The 27160-nt window shown below is 41.9% G+C and overlaps 1 protein-coding gene across 1 annotated transcript; it reads right to left on the bottom strand.

Annotated features, from left to right (window-relative positions):
- Position 1: 1 nt before the first annotated feature.
- Positions 2-27096, bottom strand: ECT2L (epithelial cell transforming 2 like). The gene is made up of 21 exons (XM_035108865.2): positions 25532-27096; positions 24481-24593; positions 23379-23541; positions 22293-22545; positions 20768-20889; positions 19497-19597; positions 18844-18982; positions 18380-18548; positions 17261-17386; positions 14347-14439; positions 12712-12897; positions 11343-11446; positions 10010-10132; positions 9014-9228; positions 6407-6554; positions 5277-5350; positions 4555-4711; positions 3565-3630; positions 3050-3138; positions 2192-2364; positions 2-785 (listed from the first exon to the last, which is right to left on the bottom strand). The coding sequence occupies exons 1-21, from the start codon at positions 25703-25705 to the stop codon at positions 646-648; spliced, it is 2928 nt and encodes a 975-aa protein (XP_034964756.1). The 5' UTR covers positions 25706-27096; the 3' UTR covers positions 2-645.
- Positions 27097-27160: the final 64 nt, after the last annotated feature.

The raw sequence follows: 27160 nt of genomic DNA, 5'->3' as shown, positions 1-27160 counted from the left end.
AGTCAGAAAGAATAAAGGTTTGTAACTGCATGCATTAATAGATATCTAACAACACACTAACAATTTCTATCTACTGTACAGCAAGAAGAAATACTAAGTCACAGCAAATGTACACTGGGACAGGGAACTAGGTCTAGCCATCTGGATCTCTGGCTTCCCGTATGCTGCAGAGGAATATTCAAGCCTAAACAGGGTTTGAAGTTTCCACCAGTCATGGATCAGTGCTGACTTCAAGCTCCACTTTCTGCAAGGGGCAACTACACAGCTGATCCCAGCAACTTTGAAGTCATCACCTGTCAGCTCTGTTTTTTACTGATGCACTACTATCTACAAAATTCACAATGGGGGAAACTCAGTAGCATAACCAATCCCAGCTGGCTTGCTCTCAGCAAGCTTCCCTTACCAATGTGCAATCAGGAGTGCACTATTAAGGCTCCAGATTGTGTGTCCATTTGGCCCTCACCAGACATCACCCATGAGATGATGAAGTGTCAGGGAAACAGCCTCACTGGCCAAATGAGGCCCTTGGTCAGCCTGATTTCCCCATGTCTGTTGTAGACACTAAACAGTTACCTTTTTCTTTTGGGAGCTGCATGACAGTTACAAGCGGCAGGAAGGTGAGGTAGTAAGTAAAGCTGGGAAATTTTAAGAACAATTTACATTATCTTCAATATTGCAGATAATTGCCCTTTGCAGTGCAGAAAGCCATATAAACTTGTCATGGTCCTCCGTAGAACAAATCATTTGAAACCTGGGACTTTGCAGAAGAAAAGCATTCTTGATATCTGTAATAATAATAATAATAATAATCTGATTTCTTAAAGATTATAAATGAGGATCAGTTTTCAAGCCAAGACAGGAGATCATGTAGCAATATGTGCAGTGGTGAAAGCTTGACCCATTTATGGTGTTCCATGCATTGCATTCCCTACAGAAATGGTGACCTGTAAAGCAGGCCTTGTTGCCATTCAGTAACACCTTTCTTATCCCACTACTCAATTAGTATTGCACTTTTCCTCATCCCTGGTTTTAGTCTGCATGCAGATACTGAGAAAGGGAAGTCTGTGCATAGTTTTTGTCACAACATGAAAAGTGGTTTTTCATTTTTCAAAGTGAATCATTCCTTGACCAGCAAATGCATATTTCCACTGCAGCGAATAATATGGAGATTTACAGCATTCTCTGTTATTTCTGACAGGCATTGTTGTCTGTGTTAACACAGTTTGTACTCTTGCATTGCCCTGAGTTCTTCTGACGGAAGGGTAATTCCTCCTGGAGGGCACAGAGCACCTTTGGAATACTACAGTCCACAGGCAGAGCCATGCAAACTTCCTCCTGCAGGAGGAGCCAACACCAAATCCCAGACCAGCTGTACCAGTGAGCCAATAGCCAGGGTCTGTTCACTTATTAAGAAAAAATTAAGCCCCTAATCATTTTGCTAGCCCCTTCTGTCCTTTAAATACAGGGATTACTGGGGCAGCTCAGCATCCGTTAGAATGGCAATATCCTGTCCTTGCACAGAGTTTTGAGATGTTTCCCCTGGAGCAGCAGCTTCCACAGATAATTGCTGGTTTCAAGGCATTCAGAAAGGTTGTTGTCTATACTTGCTGGTATAATAGTTCTTTCCCCTTGGATCTAAGGATACCGAGCAGGTATCTTTCCTAAACATGCATTCGGATTGTGGACCTCACCATGCAACATTCTTAGGTATTTATTTTCTTTGTTTTAAAGTAAGCAAGCACTTGGAAAGCCTTAAGACCATAATGGAGACTTTCCAGCAAAGGAATTCTGGAGCTTCTGTGGATCTCCAGGAAGCATATGATATTTTTTCCCCTTCTCCAGAAGCTCTGCAGAAAACTAGGATGGGTTTCTGAGGGCAACTGTCATTAACACAAGCTCCTATTGCAGAATTCATCTGCTGTTAGGCAATCAGCTTTGGCAGAAAAAGTACCATCTCATCTGCACTTGTACTTGATTCACATTAACCTCTATTTCCCTAACTATTGCAACTGGTTTTAATTTTAACAGAAGCACAAGAATATCCAGGTGACCCTGCAATGCTAGCTAAGTATTTGGTATGAGGAGTCATTTTGTTAAAATATTACAATTTTAATTGGAAATACATTTTTTAAAAATATCCTGACAGATTTTGTGCCGTGTTTATATCATTTTAGGGTAGGGGAAAACTCACATTTGGAATCTGGAATATCTTCAACCAGGAGCTGATGAAGTGTTACCACTGCCAAGAACTGGTGAGTAACATGTGGGATACGTTCGAATGGCTTGTAAGAGATGCTGCGCTGTGAGATAACAAGTATATCGTTGAAAAGGAAGAGGCTAAGATCACTGGTGTGCTCATACAGCCTGCCAAAATTGAAGACAAAGGATTAGTCTTCCATGTTAGACTTCAGAGAAACTAAAACCAGATCTAAATCAGTAGTATATTACACTTTTGAGAACATTTAACGGAAAAAATAGAAAAAAATCAGTAACCCTGTACTTGTTGATGTGTAACTCTTAATTCAGTGTGCTTATTTTAGTCTCAAGCTAATTTTTCACTCTTAAGCATTAGGACTTGTACCACAACACATTCCTGAAAGTAATGTAGGTGTGATTTAGTCTAAGGTAGGTGCATGGCTCTTTCTTAGGGGATCAATCAATAAACCAGTGGCTAATAAAAATATTTTTTTCTGTTAGAAGGAAAGATCTCTGGGCTACTGATACAATTAAAGCAATACCCAGAGGTAATTAGGAAGCATTAACCACAGAGTGTCCTGTCCCACCCAAAAACTTAGACTTGATTGCCGGTGAGTTCATTTATGAGGAAAGAGTTCACCCAATTCTGTGCAAAGAAAGGAAAGAAATCAATGCATCTAAGTGGCAGGTTGTCCTTTACTAACTGAAGAATTCATGTGCAAGCAATTTATAAACATAACAGTCCTCAGCTACAAATAATAAACCCTGCAAAACAGATTTAGCAACCAGTCATTTAAACACGTCCTTCATTTTGCTTCCTCTCCCCTCGTATTATTTTATCTGTCTTATTTACCTGAACGGCATATGGACTCTCTCTGAGCAGCAGTTTAGCTGGGCTACATCTTGCATCGCAATTAGATACCTATTGGCTTTCAGTAACTTCTGTGGATTAAACATGAAAAGATTTAAAAATATTTGGATAAAGTTTGATTATTTTTGTTTAGTTTTCCTCGGTTGCTGATGTATGTTAAATCACACACTTCTAACTGTTAAACATCAGGAGGAAGGTTGGACATCTCCCTTTACCCCAATGAGATGCTTTGTATCCACGAAGACACAGTTTCATAGACAAGAATTGCCTATGCAGTATATTCTACTTCTTAGAATCAGCTCTTTCCAAATGCATTTGAGTTCACTGTGCTATAACTGTGTGTTCTTTAATACTTATCTTGTGCTTCATATTTAGGGAAACTACTAATTTAACTTTGTTATTCATGAGCACAACCATGGCAAATTATTCTGCCTGTATCACACAAACACATGCATTTCCTCTATATCACACTTCGTTTGTCTATACAAAGTACTTACAGGACATCCTTGGATGCGTCTTTGTGTAGTTAATATCTGATCATCTCTGCCAACGTTCAGTTTTAGCTAGAAATTTAGTATGGTAAACATAAGCTGAGTTAGCTTCTCAAGAATCAGGATGAAAGGAGAGATCTCATCTGTAATGCTCTTACCCAAACATCCTTCAAGGGCGCTCCCATAGGTAGTTCCCCATTTGCAAAATGCCCACTCTGGTGAGATTTGTCTTGTCTTACTCATCATTAACTTTCTGGAGGAGCTTTTTTTAAAAAAATAAATATTTACTCAGGCATTTGATGGCTGAAAGATGCTTTTCCTGGCAACCTTGAAGTAATTAGTTGTGAGGGTATATGGATGTTTTTAATTGTATTATTTACAATTTTGGTGTTTGCTGCCCTGAGCCTCCCTGGGAGGGAGGGCAGGATAAAAAACCTCCAACATATCCTATCTTCCTGTTTGCAACATTTAAGGTGGAGAGAGGAAACTTATGTCCTCAAGACTCCCAACACCCAGCAGCATCTGGAGGAGCCACAAGTTCCCCATCTATGCCTGCTGCCTTCATTACATACCTTTAGGTGCCAGATGAAAAAAAAATTCTATAACCAGGCCTTGGGCTGAATTCTATGGCCTTTTAAATGTGTTTGTGAAAGGGGGTTATTGGTTTGTTTTGGTTCTTGTTTTATTATGTATTTTGTGTTCTCATTTTGTATTTTTATGTTGTGAACTGCTGATATTTGGATAAGGGGTGGAATAATAATAATAATAATAGTCCATAATCAAAACTTGAATTATGTTGGCTCTCCCCAATCACGGCCATAGCTGCCAAGTTATCCCTTTTTTAAAGGGATTTTCCCTTATGCTGAATAGGCTTCCTCGCGAGAAAAGGGAAAACTTGGCAGCTATGATCACGGCTCTCCCATGAGAGCGCTTGCTACTGAGTGTCTTAGTGATCCCTGCAAGATCGTAATGCTAAAACAAATGGAGTAGACAAACCTGATCTAAGTAATCCTTGAACTGCTTCATTTGCTTAATTGCAGGAGTCAGCTCTTCACGGTCAGTGTGTTCTGGAGGAGTGTGGAGCCTCAGAGCATACAGGAGCAGGATGTACTCTCCAATCCGCTTCGATGGGCACAACAGAAATTCTTGGAGGCTACGTGTTACATAGATGCATTTAATCCATGCTTTAATTAGAAAAGTAGCAGAATTGCATTGCATGCCCCAAGACCAACAAAGGCATGTCAAGCCATATCTGAGGGGCCTAGTGTAGCAGGTAAGACATAGGTTCTGTGGTTAGGAGGTTCACAAGTCCAGGAAGTGAGCAGTTTGTCTGTTTTCGATGAGGTTACACTCTTTTTGAAGGGAGAGGTATGTTGAAGAAATGGGTGGCGTGGAACCCTCAGGCCCAAGGGGTAAAAGGCAGCCCTCCAGCCCTCCCTATCGGGCACTCTAAACTCTCCTCAGGCCACATCCCTCGCACCCTGCTTCACACCCTCAATGTTTTTGCCTGGCTGGAATGTACCTTTGAACTCAGATAATGCCTCTTTGCTTGTCTAGATGGAGAATAGAGACAAGTTTGTACATACCGGTAGTAACTAGCCTACAGCACAAAGGTAAAATGTACATATGCTGCTCTGCCCATTTTTGCCTCTAGTAATATACAAAACACCCATGCTTTGGCAGTGTCCTCCTTCCTGTTTTAACCCACAAGACTTTACCTTCTCATAGTAGTAGCAACAGTCTTGTCATGTCTCTTCAGAAAGGCACGGAATACTGGAATAGTCTCCCTGCACTGTGAAAGCAAAAGGTTTTCGCCATCAGTGTGATGTGATCCCCAAACCATGGACCAAATAAGGAGCAAACAGCAGCATTTCCATAACCCAGTTCTGTGGGCTGCCGTGGCACACCTTGTCCTTTGCCACCAGCACTGAGGCAGACTTGAACCTTAGACTCCGACTCTCAGTGATGTCAGCATCTGCTTTCAGCACTACTGGCAAGTAGCTGCTTAGTAAATATGGACAGCCCAAAGACATTTTTGTAAGGCTGTGAAGCCGCAGACACCACTTGTGCTTTGGGGTTTAGTCAATGTTAGTTTTACACAGCGTAGACCCACTGAGATGAATGGACAACCCTAACTTAGGCAAGTTAGAATGTAGTTGGATACAACACTTAGTTTCCCTGTCAATACTGAAAGTTGAGACTGGCGAAGCCCTTTCCCATGATGCACCTTGAACTGTTGTGACACAAATCCTCAGGAGGATAGGGCTCTGAGATGCCAGATTGAGAAGGCTGAGTAGGAAGGGAACTTACAAATTACATGCTTTGTGCAGTTTACTGGGCTATTGCACTCCAGTTTTCCCAACCCCATTATATCATACAGTAGAAGAACACAGCCTAGGATCATCAAGGAAATTGCATCATGTTAAGACTATCTAAAGGGCATGGTGGGCAGAAAGCAGTGAAACGAATACAAACATGTAATCCAGTTTGCATAAGGTAACTTTATTATTTTCCTGATTGCATCTAATTTTTAATGATGGAAAATATACCAATTAATATAAAAAGAAGAACTAAAATCACAATAAAACAGGAATTACTCAAAATTCAGATCTCATTAATTTCTAATAATCAAACATTCTTATAACCGATTACTTGCTTACAGATCTCAGCTTTACTTTTTTCTTTTAACAGAATATAGCATAAATATACTTTCCCAAAGATATTTAGTTACTGTCTGTTGGATGCTGCTTTGGAAAGGGAGATATGTGAGCATGGGAGTTTAAAAAAATAGATGTTACAGTAGAAGGAGTGTCTGACTTAGAGTCATGGGAGTTTGGTGTGTTCTTACCTTGTCTATAGTTTTCAGAATCACTGCATAATTGTTGAAGAAGTTTGTGTATGTTTGAAGTTGCTGGCAAAATTGAATGAACAGGTCTCCTAATTTTTGGGCTGGGTTCCATTCATTAAGTCTTTGTGTTAACTCATCTGAAAACCACCTGTGTGAAACAGACAGAAGGGTGTTTCTCTCTTCCTATCAGGTTCCAGGCAAGTTCCAACAGATAGTGATGATGACAACATGTTTTCCTGCAAGCCGAGCGACGTAAATATCAAGGCAGCAAAGTTACTGTGAAGTTATGCTGTTGTCTGGTCCACCCTAGGCATCCGGCATGAATAACTTACTATATAGGTATGTTCTGTTGTAAGCTGGCCATCCATAACATCTTCCACCCCCAAGCATTGAGAATAATTTCAGCAGACATTCAGAAATATGGGGATCAAGGTGAATGAATAGGATTTACATCACCACTTTACAAGCTACAAAGCCCTTCTAAAAGTTCAATCCTATGCATGTATACTTAAGAATTCATTCCAATGTTTTAAATGGTGTGTTGCCCCAGGTATGTGTGTAGGATTGCTCCCTGACATCCCAAGTGCTTACAATCAGACCTTGTTGGCCTAAAGTCTCATCATACCCTGCCTGGGTTTAATGAAAATTAGAATCCAGCAAGAAAGACCTGGAAAGCATAAGGTTCCTTACTCCCTCGGTTACATCAATACTGTCACATGCAGTGGCAACATTTAGTCACTTCTGATCATATTTCTGTGTACAGTTCTGTGTTTGATTTTTGGGGAGCCTTCTGCATTAAATCAGCTGTAATAAACACACGTCCTCCTATAAACCTGCAACACATTTGATAACTTGCCTAACCAGCCCATTTGTTAAGTCATTAAATGTTCCAGGCAGGCGCCTCTAGGCAATAAGTTACATATGTATAAACTGAGTCCTGGCCAATAGAAACTTGTCTTTAAGGGTGCAATTTTCCACTGGGCCACGGCAAGCACAATCAAGGAGATGCCAGTACAACAGGGACACGTGAGGTTGTTCTCATACTATCTTAGCAATGTTCTCATAATGTCTTATGCCTACAGCCATGTCCAACCTACAGACCCAAAGGTGGCTTCCATCTCCAGATGTGGCTGGAGTACAGTTACCACCAGAGGCTCTGGAGGATTGAGGGGACCAGACACAATTTCCTGACATTACACAGGGGCCCCTCTGAACATTGAGGGGGGCACAGTGCCTCAGCCCCCAGGAGCTGGCACCCTTGATTACCACCATCCCTGACCACTGGCAATGCTGATGGAAGTTGGAATCTATCAACATCATCAGTTGGTTAAGGAGTGGTGCTGATAATGCTAAGGTTGCTGTCAAAGGTTTTCAACCTTTTTGAGTCCACGGCTCCCTTGACCAACTACATTCTTTCTGCAGCACCCCTATGGGGCTCAGCAGCCCAGTTATGTCACCCCTTGCCTGCAGAGCTGGCAGCCTCTCACCCTTTTTCAAACACCCTCTCTTGTGGAGTGTTCCCTCAGCCTCCTCTCCCCTCTCCTTGGGAGTCCTCTGGCAGCAGCTGTTGCTGCTGTCCCTGGTCTCTGACCCACTTCCCCTGTCTTCTCACACTGCCCCACAGGGGCCTGGGAAGCACCCCCTGGCCAGCCCTGGAGGCACCATTCGCCTGGGGAGCTTGTAGCCAGGGCTGCTGCAACAAACAGCTGTCCAAGGCTTTGGGAGGCAGAGACGCGAGAGGGCATTAGAGGAGGGAGGGAAGGGAAGGAAAGAAAGAGGGACAGAGGCCAGTGTTGCTCGCAGCACTCCTGACCATCCTTCAAGGCACCCCAGGGTGCTACAGCACACTGGTTGAAAACCACTGCCATGTGGGACAACTGCATATTCCTGCAATGCAGAAGGTTGGATTAGATGATCCTCAGGGTCCCTTCCAAATCTACAATTCTATAATCATCTGAAGAGGCCAGTCTTGGCTTTGGGGGGGAGGAATAAAGTTTTTAATTACTATTTCATTTTATAATGTATACAAAACAGACATAATAATAGTAATAACCACAGACAAAAATTCAAAGTTGAAAATAGGCATGTGGAATGAGTAGTTTGCACACCAGCTAAAATACCGAAGTCCAAGTAAAGACGGTCAACTTTATCAGAACATCAAGTATAGTTTCAGATTTGCAAGGCTTATGATGACCCCAGTCTTGTTTTTAGCTAAATAACATTAGTTCCTGCAGTACTAGTTACAGGTAGGTACTGGTAGCCGTGTTGGTCTGATGTAGTCGAAACAAAAAATAAAAAAATCCTTCCAGTATCACCTTAGAGACCAACTAAGTTTGTCATGGGCATGAGCTTTTGTGTGCATGCACACTTCTTCAGATACCACCTCCCACGGCTGCTTTTCTCTTGTTGATAATGATGAAATTCTGCTAAATGTGTCTACAAGTATGTCTGGTCATAGGTATATTAAATGATCCATGTCTAATAATTTCAGAAATACTGCATCCCAAATCCCAAGCACATCTACTTTGTTTAAAATTCAGGCCTTAAGTGTTGGGATTATTTTTTTTAAGAATCTAAATGTGCTTCAGAACAATCAGTGAAACTTACCTATTCAGTTGTAGGATGTTCAAGATATCAGAGAAGATGGTCTGAACATTGGCATAGCTTAGGATGACTCGATGCGAGGCCAGCGCTGCCTTTAGCGGTTTCACATAAACATCTTGTACAATTTCCAGCATATTCACATAGTTCCTCTCACTTAAGAGAAGTTCTCTGGCAAAGCTTTTGCGCTTCTCTGCTGTCTCTTTATCAAGTTTGCTGGTCTGAAAGCCCAAGATACATTAGAAACAAACCAGTAACACTTTTTAAAGGGGTTTTGTTTTGTTTAAGTAGCTGGGATATGATCTGGGTATATTTAAAAGTTTTGATTACAATTTTCTAAGGGATCCCAGTTTGTTATTAAGGTAAGCTAAATATCTAAATAAGCAAGCAGAAAGGAAGACCATACAGGTTTGTGTTACCTGAAAACCACCTTAGTCTAGCGCTATACCTATTCACCTGGAAACAAGCCCCATGAACTCGATGCGGCTTCTGAGTAATGTATATGACTCTGCTGTTACTTTGTTCTCACAGATAATATCATTAAATCATCTTATGCTGCTATGAAGATAGATTCTGAGAATATATCTAAGCTATTCTCAAACAGATTCAGAAATACACTTGCTTTATAGCTATAGAAACAGGCTTCATCATCAGCTAAACAGCAGCCATAGAGGCTGTAAGTTTCTGTACTCAAAAGTGTATATACATCACTCATCATCATGTTACCAATTAGAGCACAGAACCTAAGTGGGAACACTTTTAAGAATATAAAATTATACACGTGTCTTTCTCCCAGTTGTGAGATAGGAGGGAGTTAATAACATATATTAAAAGAAAACATAGAAAAAACACTATGAACACCATTGCAAACTACTTTATATGCATTGCTTCACTTAGAGCAAGCTGTTCAATCCTGTCCAAGAATAGTGTTCCAAAACAAAAGAAGGAAATACTAGAAGAACTATGGAAGTTGCCCAAAGCTAACAAGTGGCTTTTTTGTACCTTAACTGACACACCAAGGCTTGCTTCTGGATTGCTTTCAGTTGTCAGAACCTGGCTTTTGAGTTCTTCCTTTTTATTATATTTCCTCATCAGGAAGCGTGATAGAAATTCAAAAGGGTTTTCCTAAGAAATCACAAAAGGTTTCCCGATGGCAGTATGCACACCACCCCTTTCCCGAGCATAAACAGTCAATGGCCGTATCAGCTAATAAGATATACTGTAGTCCGTATATCACTTTTAAATTAAATTAGATCTGCACAGTCCCATTGCAATAAATGGAGGCTGCACAACAACAATATTTCATGGCCTGGTCTGATAAAGCAGCCTCCTGTGCTTCAGTTAATAGTCAAGAGGCTTTTTAAGTTCAGGAAGCACAGGCTGAGTGCCCCAAAATGGGAAGGAAAAACAGACACCCACAGCCATCTCTCAACAATAAGTTCAACCCCACGCCCCACAAAATTTTAGAGAAAGTCTAAAGCAGGGGTCCCCAAACTACGGCCCCCGGGCCGGATGCGGCCCAATCGGCCTTCCAATCCGGCCCGCGACGACCCCCGCCGCCCGCTGCCGCCGCCCGCTCTCACGGCGCGCGGCGCAGCGGCGATCTGAAAAATCGGCAAAAAATCGCCGAAAATCCTTTGTGCGCATGCGTACGGGCCTCTCCCGACCCGGAAGAGGTCATTTCTGGTGCACTTCCGGGTCGGGGGAGGCCCATACGCATGCGCACAAGCGATTTTCGCCGATTTTTTTTCCGCCCGTGTGCGTGTGCGCATGCGCACGGGCGCGCACTCCCCCGCCCTCCGGCCCGCTGCGCGCGCACTCCCCTGCAGTCCGGCCCACCGCGCGGTCGGCGCGGCGGGCACCGGCCCGCCGCTCGGTAAGTCTGGGGACCCCTGGTCTAAAGTGTCTCAAGAAAGAAAGAAGCAGAAAATTGAAACTTGCTTCTGCAGGTGAATAAAAGTTTTGAGAAACTGAAGGCCAGGTTTCAGCACAGCTAATAAAAGTTTTTAATACTTTTTTTGGTATCTGAAGAAGTGTGCCTGCATTGCAAACAAAAGCTCATACCAATAACAAACTTAGTTGGTCTCTCAGGTGCTACTGGAAGGAATTATTTTGTTTCTAAAAAGAGGAGAGCTCTTATCCATGAGCCTGCCAGTTAGGGTCTTGGCAATGAGAATACAGTACTGTATTCTCTGCTCCCACCAATGTTACAGTCCATTAAATTGGCTTAAATACAGCACAATAGGCTCTGGAATGGGAACAGATTTTAAGCACGCTTCAAAAATCAAAAGTGAAGGCATAACCATTATACTTAAATAGAATAAGCTTAGCTTACATCGTTTCCTCTTGAGAGTTCAACTAATCCTTCAACCAAAACCTCAGCTATTCTTTGCTTTTCTTGAACATCTGACCAGCTCACAGCATCAAACATAATTTGACCTGCACATAAATAGTTACACATTAGTCGCTTTTAAGATGCAAGAGACTTGCCATTAAAGATGGAGTCAATTTTATTTCATCTACTGTACAGTATTTATTTTGGACAGCAAAGGGGGATCCACAGCAAACTAGATTATCTGATGAGGTGTAGCATGCAACTGACAGCAAGGCCGACACAATTGCTCTGGCTATTCATCAGTTCCAAGGCATCGCATTGGTGTTGCAGCTGATCATATGCTAGCCAGAGCTTTCCACATGACCTAATTGCTGGTGGATCCCACCATGAAGTACTAACCTTTCTTAGGCGAAATTGATTAACTTTCACCTTAGTACCCAAGGAATGAATATGACTACATAGAAGACTTAAATTCCACAAACTTGAGGAACATCCAGTGTATTCAGGCAAATTATGCTGCTATGCAGCTCTACATACAAGCAGGGGTCAATGACACAGTAAGTATAAAAACTTACTTCAGCAAATAAGCCATGTGTCTTTATGCAGCAGAGGAAAAACACTGCTTTCGTCGTCAAACAGACTACACTAAATCCTGCTGCTAAGGAGGGACATCTCTCATAATTTCTCATTAATCCATTTGACCAACTTGAGCATATTTAGGAATGCAAGCAAGGTAACAAGAAACCTAAACATTTTGGCCGCCTTACTGACTCCACCTGATTATATGATCCTGTATTTTGGTAAAAACAAAACGTGAGTCAGCATATGTGGATTAGAATAGTTTTTTCTATTCTCTTGAGTGGAAATTGCAGCCAAACATATAAGATGCATTTTAGGCTTAATCATCTCACTTATAAGCAGTGTACACAGAAACAAGTTTCCTCCGAACAGAGGAAAACAGATCATCCAGGCTAACCGTGATCTAGGCAAACCACGAATACAAGTTCATTGTTCATGATTGGGACTTGAACTCTGGACTTGAGAACAGAACATCAAATAAGAATTGAGCCATACATATATCATGGAACCGGAAGTGATCCTCAACAGTCTCATAAAGGTAAAGGTAAAGGGACCCCTGACCATTAGGTCCAGTCGTGACCGACTCTGGGGTTGCACGCTCATCTCGCATTATTGGCCAAGGGAGCCGGCGTATAGCTTCCAGGTCATGTGGCCAGCATGACAAAGCCGCTTCTGGCAAACCAGAGCAGCACATAAAAATGCTGAATTTCAGATCCATGGCATAACCCTTTGCAATAATTCTAACAGTTCTAATTTTAAAGTTATTTTGAAGGCAACAGAGAGAAGTTACCAAGTATCTTGCCAGTCATGTTCTTCTGCAAATCACAAAAATAGGGTCTCAGGTTTTTCCTGACGGCCTTCAGTGCATCTTCCAGCAATTCTGTGAATCTTAGCCACAACTGCAGTTTTGCTTCAGTGAAGTAGATGGATGGGGGAGGAGGAGTCTCTTTCTGGTTTCCCAACCACTCACTCAGAACTATAACAACACAGCAAGTTATTCCCCATTCTTTGGGTTACTCTGCCACAGATTTCATATTTTTTTCACTAGCAGGGAGTATAATGAGAACACAATTAGCCTCAGTATTGCAAGATAAAACCAGCTGTGTTAATGATGCTCAACCATAGCTGCCAAGTCCGGATCGTAAAGTCCGGTGACGCTTCGCCCTTCTATGGGCACCAGAAAATGGCGGCGCCAGCACCGGAAGTCGCTTCCGCGCATGACCAGAAACACGTAAAAGCGACTTTCGGCGCCGGCGCCGCCATTTTCTGATGCCCATAGAAGGGCGAAGCGCCACCGGAAGTCGCGTCACGCAACTTCTGGTCATGCGCGGAAGCGACGTCCGGCGCCAGCGGCGCCATTTTCTGGTGCCCATAGAAGGGCAAAGCGGCACCAGAAAAATGGCCGCCAGGAAGAATCGAATTTAAGGGACAATGCCGGGATTCTCTGCCAAACGGGAGACCGCCGGGAAACGGTGAGAAAAAAGGGGTTTTCCCGGCGGATACGGGATACTTGGCAGCTATGGCTCAACTGGACTTTTAAATCCCACAGATTTGTACAAACTAGAGCAGGGGCAGCTGGCATGGTGCCATCCAGATGTTGTCAAGACTCCAACCACATTGGCTCCAGTCAGCATAGCCAAAGGGATGGTGGAAGCTGGAGGCCAGAAAAATTTGGAGGGCACCACATTGGCTATCTCGACTTAGAGGAATAGATTAGCCAATATGTCTGCTTTTTGAGAGCACAATGTATTTATCCAACATATTTAAGAAAATAAACAGCTGCTAATTGTGTTTCAAAATCACACCAATGCTGCATATACAGTACATTAAAATGGTGGCTCAATGTCTCTTCTCTCCAGTCCCCACTAAATCAGCTGTTGAGATACTCACCACTTGGCCAACTGTCTAAACAGATGGGAGAGATACTCAGCCATTGCTTTTATATGCAGCATTTTTATTATAATACAATGTATGCTTTACACACACAAGTTATTTTTGAAATGCCATTACTGTACTTGACAAGCAATTTTAATGTCCTCCTTTAAATTTGTGTGGTGAGTATTTACAACCATAGGCTAAATATATATGAATTTACCTTCTGCCAAGTCAGACCCTAGGTGCATTTACCGTAGCCCTGCTATGCCTTATTGTGATTTACCCACAATGTGCAAGCTCTCAGTGGCCCCACCCTCCTAAAACCAAGGCAACATTGCTCCTCGCAAGAATCTGTGGCGGTGGAGATTACAAATGCATTTAAAAGTTCATCCATCCTTGCTTGTGATGGGATGCCAGCATTTCTGCTACAGCCTCTGCTTGTGGCCAAGTGACCACAGGGGGGATAGGATTGGCCCTAACATATCTAAAATATGCATTGAAATCAGATACTTTATTCAAATTCTGCGTATGTATAGTATTTTTCCCTTACTGTGTTGATATGATCCGGTTGCTATTCCTGCAGGAGTTCGGAAAAACAGTCCAGTTAGATGAAACAGCTGGGAAAGGACCTCCATTCCTGCCTCTGGAAAAGTATATATTTCATATTGGTCACGTAATATTCAAACATTTTGAAACTGCCTTTTAGCTCCAACCAGCACTCCAGAGTGGTTTACAACAGTAAACTTCAATATATTTAACAATGCAGAGTTGGATCTAGACTTCACCTTCTGCAGACAGAAAACCTCCTGTCCACTGAAGGCTTCTATTCTATTTCAGCCATCCCTATGTCAGAAAAGGGAGACTATTTTCACGAGCGCTTCTATCCCAGCCCCACAACTCACAGCACAATCTCCCATCCCTCAACAATGCAGGAGATGTCAATGATTGCTGCAGAGAGCATGGGGAAATCAACAAAAGTCACCTCCTTCATCTGCCAGTGGAAGCAAAGTCTGCATCCAACCCACAGGTTATATAAAACAGCATAAAACATTTTTTTTTAAAAAAAAAAGTCACAGCTTGCACTTTGAATGCACTACGTAGTAGCTTGCCAGAATGAAACATGTTAGCCATCCAGACAGAGAATGACTTGATCTAACCTTCCTTGGCAATTATACACCACCCAATATATAAAACATTATAGGTTTTTACTAGTTCAGTGGCCACAAACATCTAAACTTTGTTTAAATCTCTACCTATTTATCAGTAGTCAAGAAGTTGGTAGTTAAAACTTACTCCAGTATAGCTACATTGCCTAGTTGAAGAAGTGAGGCAAGATAGATTACTCATTGACCATTTACAGTTTTCTTAACTACCAATCCTCTAACACTTCTGCTATTATATTCAGGACATTATTTCTTCAAGTGAAATGGAGAACTGGGTTGCTGCCCCACTCCCCACTGGGGGATACATTTAAGGGACCTTGGGATGCTATTTCAAAGTCGTGCCCAGCTTAGGAGTTGACACACCAGTAACACACCCAAGTATATCAGTTTGCATCATAGTGGCCAGGAGGTTCCTGCCACTCCCGTCTAGGTTATTCCATTACACAAGCTGGGAAAGTATCAGCCTGCGTTGAGGCCAGCCAATGACTAGATTCTCACCCATTGTCAAACTTTCTGAGTTGTAACCAACAAATACTTCAGGCATTTTAACTGCCAATTAATCCTACACACAGTTCTTGCTCCTGCTCCATGTGGTGGGAACAAATAATGCTGTGGCCGCTAAATGAGTATAATTATATGGATGTCAGAGAATGGGACAGGCCATTGTAAATGGTCAGTGGATCATAGAGTTGGAAGAGACCACAAGGGTCATCCAGTCCAATGCCCTGCCAAGCAGGAAACACCATCAAAGCATTCCTGGCATATGGTCGTCAAACCTCCGCTTAAAGACCTCCAAAGAAGGAGACTCCACCACACTCCTTGGCAGCAAGTTCCACTGTTGAACAGCTCTTACTGATCATCTCCTTCCCCTTCTTTCAGAACAAAACCACCACATCTGAGTGGACAATAAAGGCTCTTTCCCATCTTTCTCTGATGAAAACAGGGATGTCCTCTTCCATAATAATATTTTTAGTATTTATACCCCGCCCATCTGACTGGGTTGCCCCAGCCACTGTGGGTGGCTTCCAACATATTTGAAAACATAATAAAACATTAAACATCAAGAAACCTGCCTATACAGGCAGATGGCTCAGGGGTCTGAAAACTCCATACCCTCCCACATCCGATGAAAATAGTTGTGCTGCTCTGGTTCGCCAGAAGCGGCTTAGTCATGCTGGCCACATGACCTGGAAGCTGTACGCCGGCTCCCTCAGCCAATAACGTGAGATGAGCACTGCAACCCCAGAGTAGGTCACGACTGGACCTAATGGTCAGGGGTACCTTTACCTTTAAGGAAAAGTGGGACATTCCAGGATGAAATCAGAAACTGGGATGGCTTCTATAAATCCAAGACTGCCCCTGGAAAATAGGGACACTTGGGGGGGTTTGTCTTTCACCCCATAAGTTATAAGCAAATTCTCCATCAGGGAAAGTTGCTTTTAGAAATCCCAAGAGGGAGAAGAAAGACAATGCTTCAGATCACCACATAAATGCCGAGGGTTGAATTCAGTAGCCATTAACTGCAAATTCAGTGTTACACCTGAAGGAGCGTCTCCACCTCTATCATTCTGCCTGGAGAATGTCCAGCACCGAGGGCCTTCTGGCGGTTCCCTCGTTGCGAGAAGCCAAGTTGCAGGGAACTAGGCAGAGGGCCTTCTCGGTGGTGGCGCCTGCCCTGTGGAACGCCCTCCCAACAGATGTCAAAGAGGAAAACAACTACCAGACTTTTAGAAGACATCTGAAGGCAGCCCTGTTCAGGGAGGCTTTTAATGTTTAATAGATTACTGTGTTTTATTTTTCTGCTGGAAGCCGCCGAGAGTGGCTGGGGAAACCCAGCCAGATGGGCGGGGTATAAATAATAAATTATTATTATTATTATTGTTATTGTTATTACACTGGTACACTGAGAATGTCCTGACAGCATGAGCAGGCTTAAGTGATTGCGAACATACTTGTTTTTCCCAAATCACCTAAAATTTGTAGACTGCATTTGAAGGAGGAGGAGATTCTATAATTATTTAATGCAAGTTAACATTCTCATCCCAGAAACTACTAGGCACGTAAGCCTGCTAAAACAGCTCTACCGGTATGCAACTCTAGATTCACCAATTGAGATCCTGGTATCTCAGATACAGACAGGAAACTGGGAGTAGATGAGTGTTTACATGAGGTGGCAGCTTCCTCAATAGTTTTGCAACAATCAATGGATGTTTTAAAGCCAGCTGGGTTTTCCTATTGGACTAGACTTTTCATAAGCAACATACGGTAGAAGGACCAGCCATTGCTGCCAACAGAACTGACCTGAAGCTGCTAGAGGGACGAAGATGTCTATATAACCACCTTCCTGATGCGTCACACAGCTTCTTAACTTTACCCAAAATTCTTTCACCTCAGGTTTAAGAAGGTTCTTGGTACTGATGCTACAGCCTTAAAGAAATTAAATAAGTCAGCAAAGTGAACTATCCGTTAGGATTTTTTTAAAACACATCTATAATGTAATGTTATATATATATCATACAAAACATATCTCACCATTTTTGTTCACTTTTATGCACCTGCAAAAAACTTTTTAAGCTTTAATCAAGTCTATGTGGTTATATAAATCAGTCATGTATGTTTTTAAATTCTGTTGAATTGCATTTTATTGATATTTTACTGTTTTATGTACACCGCATAGGGCTTGCTGTTTTTATTAAGTGGTTTGTTTCTTTAAAAAAATAAATAAATAGCATACATAAATACATCATGGATCATGCCATAAACAGTAAATATTACCTAATAATGAGGCACCAACCTTTTTGCAAGGTTGGATAAACTCTTGTAGGCACCACACACAAATGGCAATGTGTGTGTATTCTATTGGTTACAACACAATGCTTCTTGCAAGCCTAATTTCAGTGGGGGGGAGGGAGCCCTGATGATACCCACCAATGAAGACCTCTGTGGGTAGATCTGTGCCAATGGGCAGAGTGTTGACAAGCCTTATATATAGCCGATAAATAGAAAAGCAACAAAGTGTATAGATAACAACCGTATTCCTTTAAGGACATCTTATTACAGTAAATGTATACATTGGTAAAATCTTGGACTGGAGGGCATTTGCAGGGGTGAAGTGCCAGTATTATAATCATGTGAACCTTCCAGACTTCTCCATTAACAGTTGTATTTCATATAGCACTAGCCACTTTATCTCTGAAGGAACTATATTCTTCGAAAATCATTCTGCATATTCAGAACAATGTGCAGGTCAGACTTCCTTCACTGACTACAACATGTCTCAAAGCAGGCTCCTGCTGCCAAAGGCTCATTAAAGGAAAGGAAACTTGCCAATTTCATTGATTTTCTCCATGCAACATTGCTCTGCAATTCCAAATGTGATATGTTCAGTTCAAGTGTTTAACTACTTTAAGCGAATCCCACCTTCAAGCAGGTTAATCCCTCTGGAGTCTCCATCAGTAATAATCCCAATACTCTTTGCCATTTGGCCATCCAAGGCCTTTCCTACATAATAAAGGAGGCTTTCCAAGGTTGTGCCACTATGATCATATACTACAGGAATCACTCCAGGCTTAATACTGTCCACAAGCATCTAAAAAATAATAAAGAAACACAATACTGAATAGGAAAGTAGCAGAAAAAGTGACAAACATGCAAACATGGATGGAAATTGGTTTTTGAGAATTATACTAATGTTGAGGTACTGGGCTATTCTTGCATTATGCTAAGTTTAAAAAAACCCTTTTCTATTGTGTTATTATTTTTTAACTAAGCATTAAAGGAATTTAAATGCTATTCAAAATATTATTCAGATTTTATGACTCGTTCAAAACTACTGTTTTACAAAGTCCTAACTTCACTTGCTGTAAATAAGACAATGAGAATACCTCATAAGCAGGAACATGGGATGATATCAAGATAAGACGTAGCTGAGGGGAATGTGTTTCATTAGGGCTCTTTTGTAAAACAGTCCGCTGAAGTCTGTGAGGTAAGACAGGATCAGAGCAGCTGCCAGCAGCGTTCTTTCTATAAATACAAGTGAAACTTAAGGTTAAAGTGACATAAAGAATAACTGGTTTTTAATGACAAATGCACAGAATGAAAACATGAGATCACATATGCTAGACAGCCATGCAGACTGGTTGCAGAGGGAATAAGAAGGTCCAAAGACCCATTGCCATCCTACATTTTAACAGGCCCTCAGAAGGACCATAACACACACATTTTGGCGTCTGGCCTTCCTCAAAATTTCTTACTTACAATTGTCTCAAGTGTAAACACAGTCAAAAATTCACCAATACGCCCCTATCCAGGCAAGACAAAAAATATAGGTCGCATTTTGGGTTGCACTAATAGGTAGTTGCTGAATTAATTTGTGGTACATGATTGGAACTTTTCTGTTCTTAACATGTGATATCCCCCTTTTAAATATTTTTCTTTATTCAGTTTCAATATGAACATAAATACAGATTATTATGTGATATTATTTTTAAAAACTGCGTCTTAAGACAGATATTCTGAAATCTCAAATCCTGCTTACCTTTTTGGAAGTATCTCAGCTTCCAGACAAACGCATGGCAGAGATTTAGCATCTGGAGAAATATGTTTGAAAAGCATTTCCTTCGGGGAAGGTGTTCCATTCTAAAATCATTGAGAGAAAATATTAAATGAGAAAGAGTAGGTGGTGGTGGTACCTAGTTTAAGCATCAGGCTTCCATCCTCCATCATGGGTGATAGACATTCTATTTATCAGGTACCTCCCCATTCTTTCTGCCAGTTCAGATCACATTAGTGTCTATGTGAAGCTGGGATGCCAATTGAATCAACAATTATTCTGCAGCAACATTGAACCTTGTTTGGGTGTTTTTATTGGAGACTCCCTTTTCCAACTCTGCAGTCAAGCTTGAAACTGACTGAGGAGATTCAGGAAAGTTAGTTTCCCTTGGTCTAACCAGCCAGGATTACTAAGAGGTTGAAATCAAAGAAGTATATATTATAATCTTCCCCTGACTGTGGTGTCTGTAGTCATATGAATCATTGAATCACAGAATTCTATGATTCTATGATTCCCTCATAGAATCAAATAAGAGGCTTTGTTAAAGGGGGGAAAACAAAACACCTGCATTCAAAACTGGGTTCCTCAAAGCTGCAATTTGAATAGGATATCAAGCAATGCTTTGTGATCATGGTAGTCACAAAGGGGGAAATAATGTGAAATATTTACAGTCTCCAATTTGTCAGGGAGGTGGTATTAGAATTTAATTGCAGAGACATTTTTTTTAATCATACATTCTAGATTTGCAGCCTTTAAATATACATATTAGAGATACTGCCATGCTTTCTCAATTGAAAATTAAAAGGAAGGAAATTCTGCTTTTCAGATTCCAGGTGCTAACTTTGTGAAAAAGAAAAGGTACTTTGTAGAAGCTCGGGGGGTTGGGGGGTGCTGGGCAAGATGCTATTACTGGTCTGCCCTCCTTTTGCCAACCCGCATCTTTCCTGTTGCCTGGACTCTTCTTCTGGGTTAGATCAGCACAGATTCCTCCCAAAATGGGGAAGGGCAAATCAAGCACAGGCACTCTTCCTTGTGCTGCTCACTCAATGAGGGCAGATAAGCAGGCAGTGCCAGCAAGGAGAAAGAGCAGGAGGTCTGGGGCTTGGCTGGTGCCTCCACCACTGGCCTTCCTGAAATGCATTCTTCACATATTCAAGCACTGGGCTTCATTCGTGAGAAGTGACAGAGACAAGACTCAAGTCATGTGTCACTGAAATAGAAACAACAATAGCAACACATGTTGGAACAATAAATACCTTCATTAGAAACATTGCTGCTGATGATCTAACTCGGTCACGGACAGTCTGGGGCAACTTTGGTTGAAATCCATATTTGTAAAATCCCGAGTTCCAAGGTGGACGAGCTTTGATTAATTCCTCTGAAAAGGACCATTGGGCAATGCTGTTTAATCCCAGGTGTTTCAAAAGGCACAGAATATTCTGAAAGCACCCTGTGTACATTTCCTCCAATTACTGGATGATTTCAATTGGTTTGAAAACAAGTTTTTATGTAGCTGGGTATAGATTGTAGCTAACCTAACCTGAGTTGCTGCACACATTACAGACCTGCACAGAAGGTATATACATATTTGAATCCATGTTCCAACCTTATGTCACAAGCACATGCTTCATATACCTGTAGCCCATATGCATGTCAGAAAACCACATCTAACAAAATCCCACATGTTCTCATATTTAATTTTCATATAAAAAGTATAACAAATGAAGCATGTTGTTGTTGTTTAGTCGTTTAGTCGTGTCCGACTCTTCGTGACCCCATGGACCAGAGCACGCCAGGCACTCCTGTCTTCCACTGCCTCCCGCAGTTTGGTCAGACTCATGTTTGTAGCTTCAAGAACACTGTCCAACTATCTCGTCCTCTGTCGTCCCCTTCTCCTTGTGCCCTCCATCTTTCCCAACATCAGGGTCTTTTCCAGGGAGTCTTCTCTTCTCATGAAGGGGCCAAAGTATTGGAGCCTCTGTTGCAGGATCTGTCCTTCCAGTGAGCACTCAGGGCTGATTTCCTTCAGAATGGATAGGTTTGATCTTCTTGCAGTGTATGGGACTTTCAAAAGACTCTCAAATGAAGCATATTATTTATTAAATTATTCCTTCAATTTTTTTTTTACTGTAATTCTTCTGACCATTTGCTTCTGTAGGGGTAAACCACTATTTTAAACTATTTAAACATTGCTTAGAAGGAACACAATTGTGGTACAGGTACACCATTAAAAACTAAGGGTTGTAGCCAACAGTTGCATGAGTGGAAGGCAGCTTTTGGAAGTCATCTTGTCCTTCTTGTCTTCCCAGGGGGTCAAGAAGACCTGCTAAACATTGTTGGTCTGCAGAACAATTGTCCAAAACCAGATGGAGAAATATCACAGCCGAAGCTTTTCAGAGGAATGGGGCTTGCCACTCATGCAACCGTTGGATGTTACTCTAAAGGACAATATAAGACCATCTACCCTGCGAGTCCCATTGAAGAAAATGAGAACTGGTTGAGAATACACCCATACTCTTGTGCACAAGTCTTATTCATCACTGTGGTGCTCAGGGTTGTGCTCTCACTTTCTTAGCACTTTGCTGGATGCGTCAAGAAAGAAGATCCATTACACAACCAAACATTCACTGCTTTCCTGTGTAATATATTATCTTGCTGGTTTGCTTTGTTTTTTAACAAACATTAACTCCCTGGGGGATAGATTTATTATGCAATCTTATTCATGTCTACTCAGAAGTAAGTCCCACAAACTGAATCAAGTCACAATGTCATCCAACTTACTTTTGCATACAGTTAATCTCTCTCTTATAATTTTCCGCAGACATCTTTCACGTAGTTTTTCTTTTTGGTCTTCATTTTCTGGTTTTGGTTCACTCAGTGTTTCGTACGACCCAGCAACTTCCCTCGGAGTTAAGTAATCCAGGTCAGTTGCACAAGAAATATAATGCTGTTTCCAAGCACTATACTCATTTTTTTCAGGAAAGTATGGTAGAAACCATCCAAACATCATGCATTTCGGCATCCACAGACAATCCTTTGAGTAGGGAAGTAGAAAACAGAGGGTTGTTTTCCAAAGGAAAATATTGTCTAAACATCCATGAATCTTAAGGTGTGGCTTATTTAAAAGGGCGCACAGCCCCCACAAGGTGGTTTTCAATATTAAAATACTCTCACATACAAAAAAGAGAGAAGCAGCTGAATATTTTCCCTCCAAGTAAGTACAATTCAGCCAAATGCTACCTTGAATAAGCACAGCTTCAGAGTTTACTCTGAAGTCCAGGATCATACAGGTATAGATGGTCCTTCAGAGAAGTCCTAATTTTCCAGGGGCTACAATATGTAGGGAGCCTACATGATAAAAAAGCAGGCTCCCCAACTTGCAGAGGGCAACAATGATATGGGTTGGAGGTCTAGCATGCTCATCCCCACAGCCCTCCCTCACACGTGCAATATCCCAGATATCCTAAATGCCAGAAGAGGACTATAGTGTTCTTGCACCAAATGCAAAATGTAGTTTTGGCTCTGGTGAATATCATATATACCAAGGATGAGGTCCACATTCCCTTCTGTGCAACTGTTTGTAGGCCACATGGAAGAGGGCAGAGCAATGGATGTAAATGTTATATTTGTACAGTAGGCTAGTTTCTCCAAACTCTTCTCTATCCTTGAAGCAAGTAAAGGGCATTTGCATAGGTTAAGGACACATCGTCGCCAGGCAAAAAACAGGCGAAGAAGATGCAAAAGGGGTGGCCAGGGAAGAGAGAGCATGGCCAGGCAGAGTACATGTATGGTGAGAGTCCCAGGCTTGGAGATTTGGCCACTAGGCCTGAGGTTCCCCCCAGTTGAGATAATAGACCCAAAGCTTACCTGTTCACTTAAAAACTTCCAATGCCAGCTGACTTGGGCTGCTGCACAAAGGTCCTTAGCATTGAGAAAGGAGAATATGTACAAAGATATGAAACGTGGCAGTACAGTGGTGAAGTCCACTTTGGCCACTGGGGTATTCTCTACAAACCATCTTTCAGCAAACCTGCGAAACAGGACAAGCCTAAGTGGGTGGTTATTGATACCCTCTGCTAAGGTTCTGATTACCACCTTTCAGGAGCTATGGAAAGATCCAGGAGAATTATTGCCAGGAGACTCAGAAGAATATAAAAGTGATATTGGCCGTGTTCGCATGGCACAAATTAAGCCAGACAACATCACAAGGCAAAGCATATTTGTGGGCCAATGCAAGAAAAGATCGAGGAGGAACAAAGCAGCTACAAGCTCCTTTTCAGGAAAATACATATTACAGTGGTCCTAGTAAGTCATATTTTGGCTTACCGTGTCATGCACACTGGGATTTGGACTGGATTCTGATGTTGGGTGAAACTGGTTTTCAGAAAAAGGCATAGCAGTGTCTGAACTTCCAGACATAACAAGCAAAGCTCTCTTGTCTGCTCAGCACTTAGTTTCATAAGTTGCTTTCCATCTTTACAATGCTGCAGCCTCTTGAGGCAGAGCAATCACCCTAACTGTGGTTTGTCAATGGTCTCTGAACTGACACAACACTAATCCACAGTTAGCACAAACTGTAATTTACAAACTAACTTCAACACAGTGGTTTCAGTTTCTGGTTTGTCGTCTACAAATAAACCATAGATTGTGGGCAAGTTTGGGTTCATACATAAAAGCAAACTACAGTTTGAAGTTATGTCTCAACCCAGGCATTGCGGGTCACTGCAAAAACTCTGTAGGTATTTACGACACATACACCCCACTGTTCCCTTGAGAAGCTCAAAGCAGCTTCACTACATGCTTGTGGATTTCTAAATTTAAGTGTTTTGCTTTCTGTGAACACCGGACAGTGATGGAATTGGAGTCAGCCTGGCTGGAGTTAAAGATCCATTTTTCCAGAGGTGTTCTGCGGAGCCTATTTTTTCTTTTCACAAAATGCAGCCTGGGAAACAACTTGTGGCTCACTTACTTCAGTTGTGACTTATTGCACTTGATCAATATGCCATGGAGAAACTGCTTGCGCTGCTTGTCCGTCCACAGGTCAAACCAGTGACTTATAAGCCTGACTCTTTCCTGAAAGAGCTGGGGGGGGGGAGGGAAATCACAGGTTTCTCTCAAAGAGCAGCTCCCACCATCACACTTAAATATACACAGTGTTTTCCCTGGCGCTCATCTTTCACACCCTGACATATAGTCATCTTTTGTAAACTTCCCTTTCACTGGGGATTTCTAGGAAGTGCTACTCTGTGGCAGGAAGGCACCATTATGAAATCCCGTCAGTGTTACTGTTCCATTGCTTTGAACTCAATGAGCATTCAGTCTCTTTTCTGAGGGGAGAAGAATGAGCCCCATCTAATTTGGACATTAAACATCTTTCCTTTGAGAGTGTGCCTACAACTGCCACATGCACATAAAAAAAGAGAAAATCAAATCGGCCTTTGTGTGGACGTGATTGGGGGACAGGTGAAGTTCCCAAAACAGGGCCCTCATTCCCCTCAAAAAGGAACGTTATGAGGCTGCTGTAGAGACTTAACTTGCACCCGTTGGGACCTTTTCTCACTGTAGGTGGGTGTCCATGGGAAAGGCCTTTCTTTCTTTTATTTGTTCTCAGTAACAATTATAGCAAGTAGATTATAAGTTACGATGTAGATACCATATTCAAAGATGCCTCAGATAGTCCTGACCTGCAGCGGGCATCATTGTTGGCATTTCATAACTTAGCAAGTGCTGTGATATTGCACTTAGTGTGCGGGGGTAGGTTTTGGCAAGGCCAAGCAATAGGGATTAGTGGTCAGAGCTCCTGTCACTCCAGAATTTGAAGGCATCAGCTGGCAGGCACACCTATGCAGCAGTGACATCAATATATATCTGTAAACATGCAAGTCCTTCCTACTCAAATTATGAAAGTATGAATCAATATGCAAGGGTGTGTGTGTGTGTGTGTGTGTGTGTAAGCTTTAGGAGTACAATGAAGGGCAAAAGCATGATGATTAAATGAATTATATGTGACTGCAACTCACCTGATTGTTAAGAGATTTGTTTTCAATAGGTGTCCAAGTACTGAACCGTGTCTTCAAAATTTCTGTAGTCTGATTTTGATCCAGGCTCTTTGTTCGTCCTGCAAGCAGCCCTAAGCTTTCCAAATGCCATTCTTTAACACTGTGTGATGTGTGTATTGTGTCAGCTGTGGCCATCTTCCGTGGCTAATAGCGCTGCAGCTACACGCTCCATACAGACATGCTTAAAGGCCTAGAAATAGAAGAGAGACACTTCTTCCTGGAAAATAAACTCTGGGTTTAGAATTCCATTGAACTATGTATCTGAGTCACATCAGCCTTGGGGGCCACAACTCTTTGTTTTTTTTCTCCTGAAAGACCAAAACTACTGTAATCCTAACCTCACTTGCCTGGGACTAAGTCCCACTGAATTCAACAAAACTTACTTCTCAGTAGACATGGTTGGGCTGGTGCTGTAACATGGCTACCCCTCTGGAAATCATTAAACCATGTTGCTCATTAAAATGAGGTGCCACACATTGATTTAAATGGGGCAAAAATATAACAAGATGGTGGTTTAAAACCCTCTTTTTTAAAGCTTGAAATTGCTTTCAGTTTGTTTTCATAGCAAACATGGATTTTACTTCTCTGATCAATTTAATATTCCATACTGTTCCTTATACTGTGTCGGGTTCAATCCCTGGCATCTGGATTGGGTTGGGAAAGATCCCTGCCTCAAATAGTAGAGAACCACTGCCAATCAGTGTAGACAATACTAAACTAGATGGACCAATGGTCTGACTCAGTGTAAGAACGCTTCACTTGATTCCAGAACATGGCAGAGATGTGCTAGATTTTTAACCTGCCAAAATTCATGCTTGAGCACCCACAATCAATCTCTCGGCTCCGTCATTATTCCCATCGAGCTTCTCACATTTTCCTCCTTAGCCATGCTACAAATTAATCCTTTGTGCACCACTCTATTAGTGGCACATACTTTATTTATTTTTCCTTTTTTTCCTTCTGGACCCTGCCATGTTTCATAGGTTTACTGGAGGATGAGAATATCAACTCCTGCAGTTTTTAAAACACAACCAAACAGAACAAAATCTTGTCTATTTTACCACCTCCACCCTATAAAGAAAAACAGGGAACAAGAACAGTATTTACCTCAGTAGAATATTGTTTCTGGCCCGTGAGGAAGCCACTAGAGACCTGCTGTATGAAATGCAAAACTGCTGCAGGATTGGCTGAAGGTCAGTACTTCCTTACATCTCCATAGGAACCAAAGTACACAACACAAGGCACTTTGGGCTTACGGCCAAGAGGAATGAAACAGGACCAAAGGAGAAAGCTTCTTTTATCATTCTGGTCTAATTCTGACTCCGCTTACACCGGCATAGTCAGTAGAGCTGTCAGCTTACATTTCTTAGGATGTCACCTTTACTTCTGGAAGGACTCCAATGCATTTCACAGAAAGCAGCCAGCAGAAAGCAGCAACTACACACGCGACAATCATAGACTCTCTAGCAGGGGTGTTGGAAGAATGACTAAGATAATTGATGTGAAGCACTTTGACTACAATGCATCTACATTTAAGTCACCTTTTCCTTGCTTCTGAAGAAAAAAATAGATGTATATAAAAAGAAACTC

The sequence above is a fragment of the Zootoca vivipara genome, chromosome 3 (assembly GCF_963506605.1).
Source record: "Zootoca vivipara chromosome 3, rZooViv1.1, whole genome shotgun sequence".
Taxonomy (NCBI): domain Eukaryota; kingdom Metazoa; phylum Chordata; class Lepidosauria; order Squamata; family Lacertidae; genus Zootoca; species Zootoca vivipara.
The sequence above is the reverse complement of the archived record's forward strand: the minus strand, read 5'-3'. Positions and strand labels throughout refer to the sequence as shown.

What these genes read in the sequence shown, in the direction of transcription:
- ECT2L (XM_035108865.2), bottom strand. Translation starts at nt 25,705, where the DNA reads ATGGCCACAGCTGACACAATACACACATCACACAGTGTTAAAGAATGG. An exon ending in ACAAATCTCTTAACAATCAG is followed by an intron (nt 24,594 to 25,531) that starts GTGAGTTGCAGT and finishes CCCCCCCCCCAG; the next exon opens with CTCTTTCAGGAAAGAGTCAG. An exon ending in GACGCATCCAAGGATGTCCT is followed by an intron (nt 3,139 to 3,564) that starts GTAAGTACTTTG and finishes TTTAATCCACAG; the next exon opens with AAGTTACTGAAAGCCAATAG.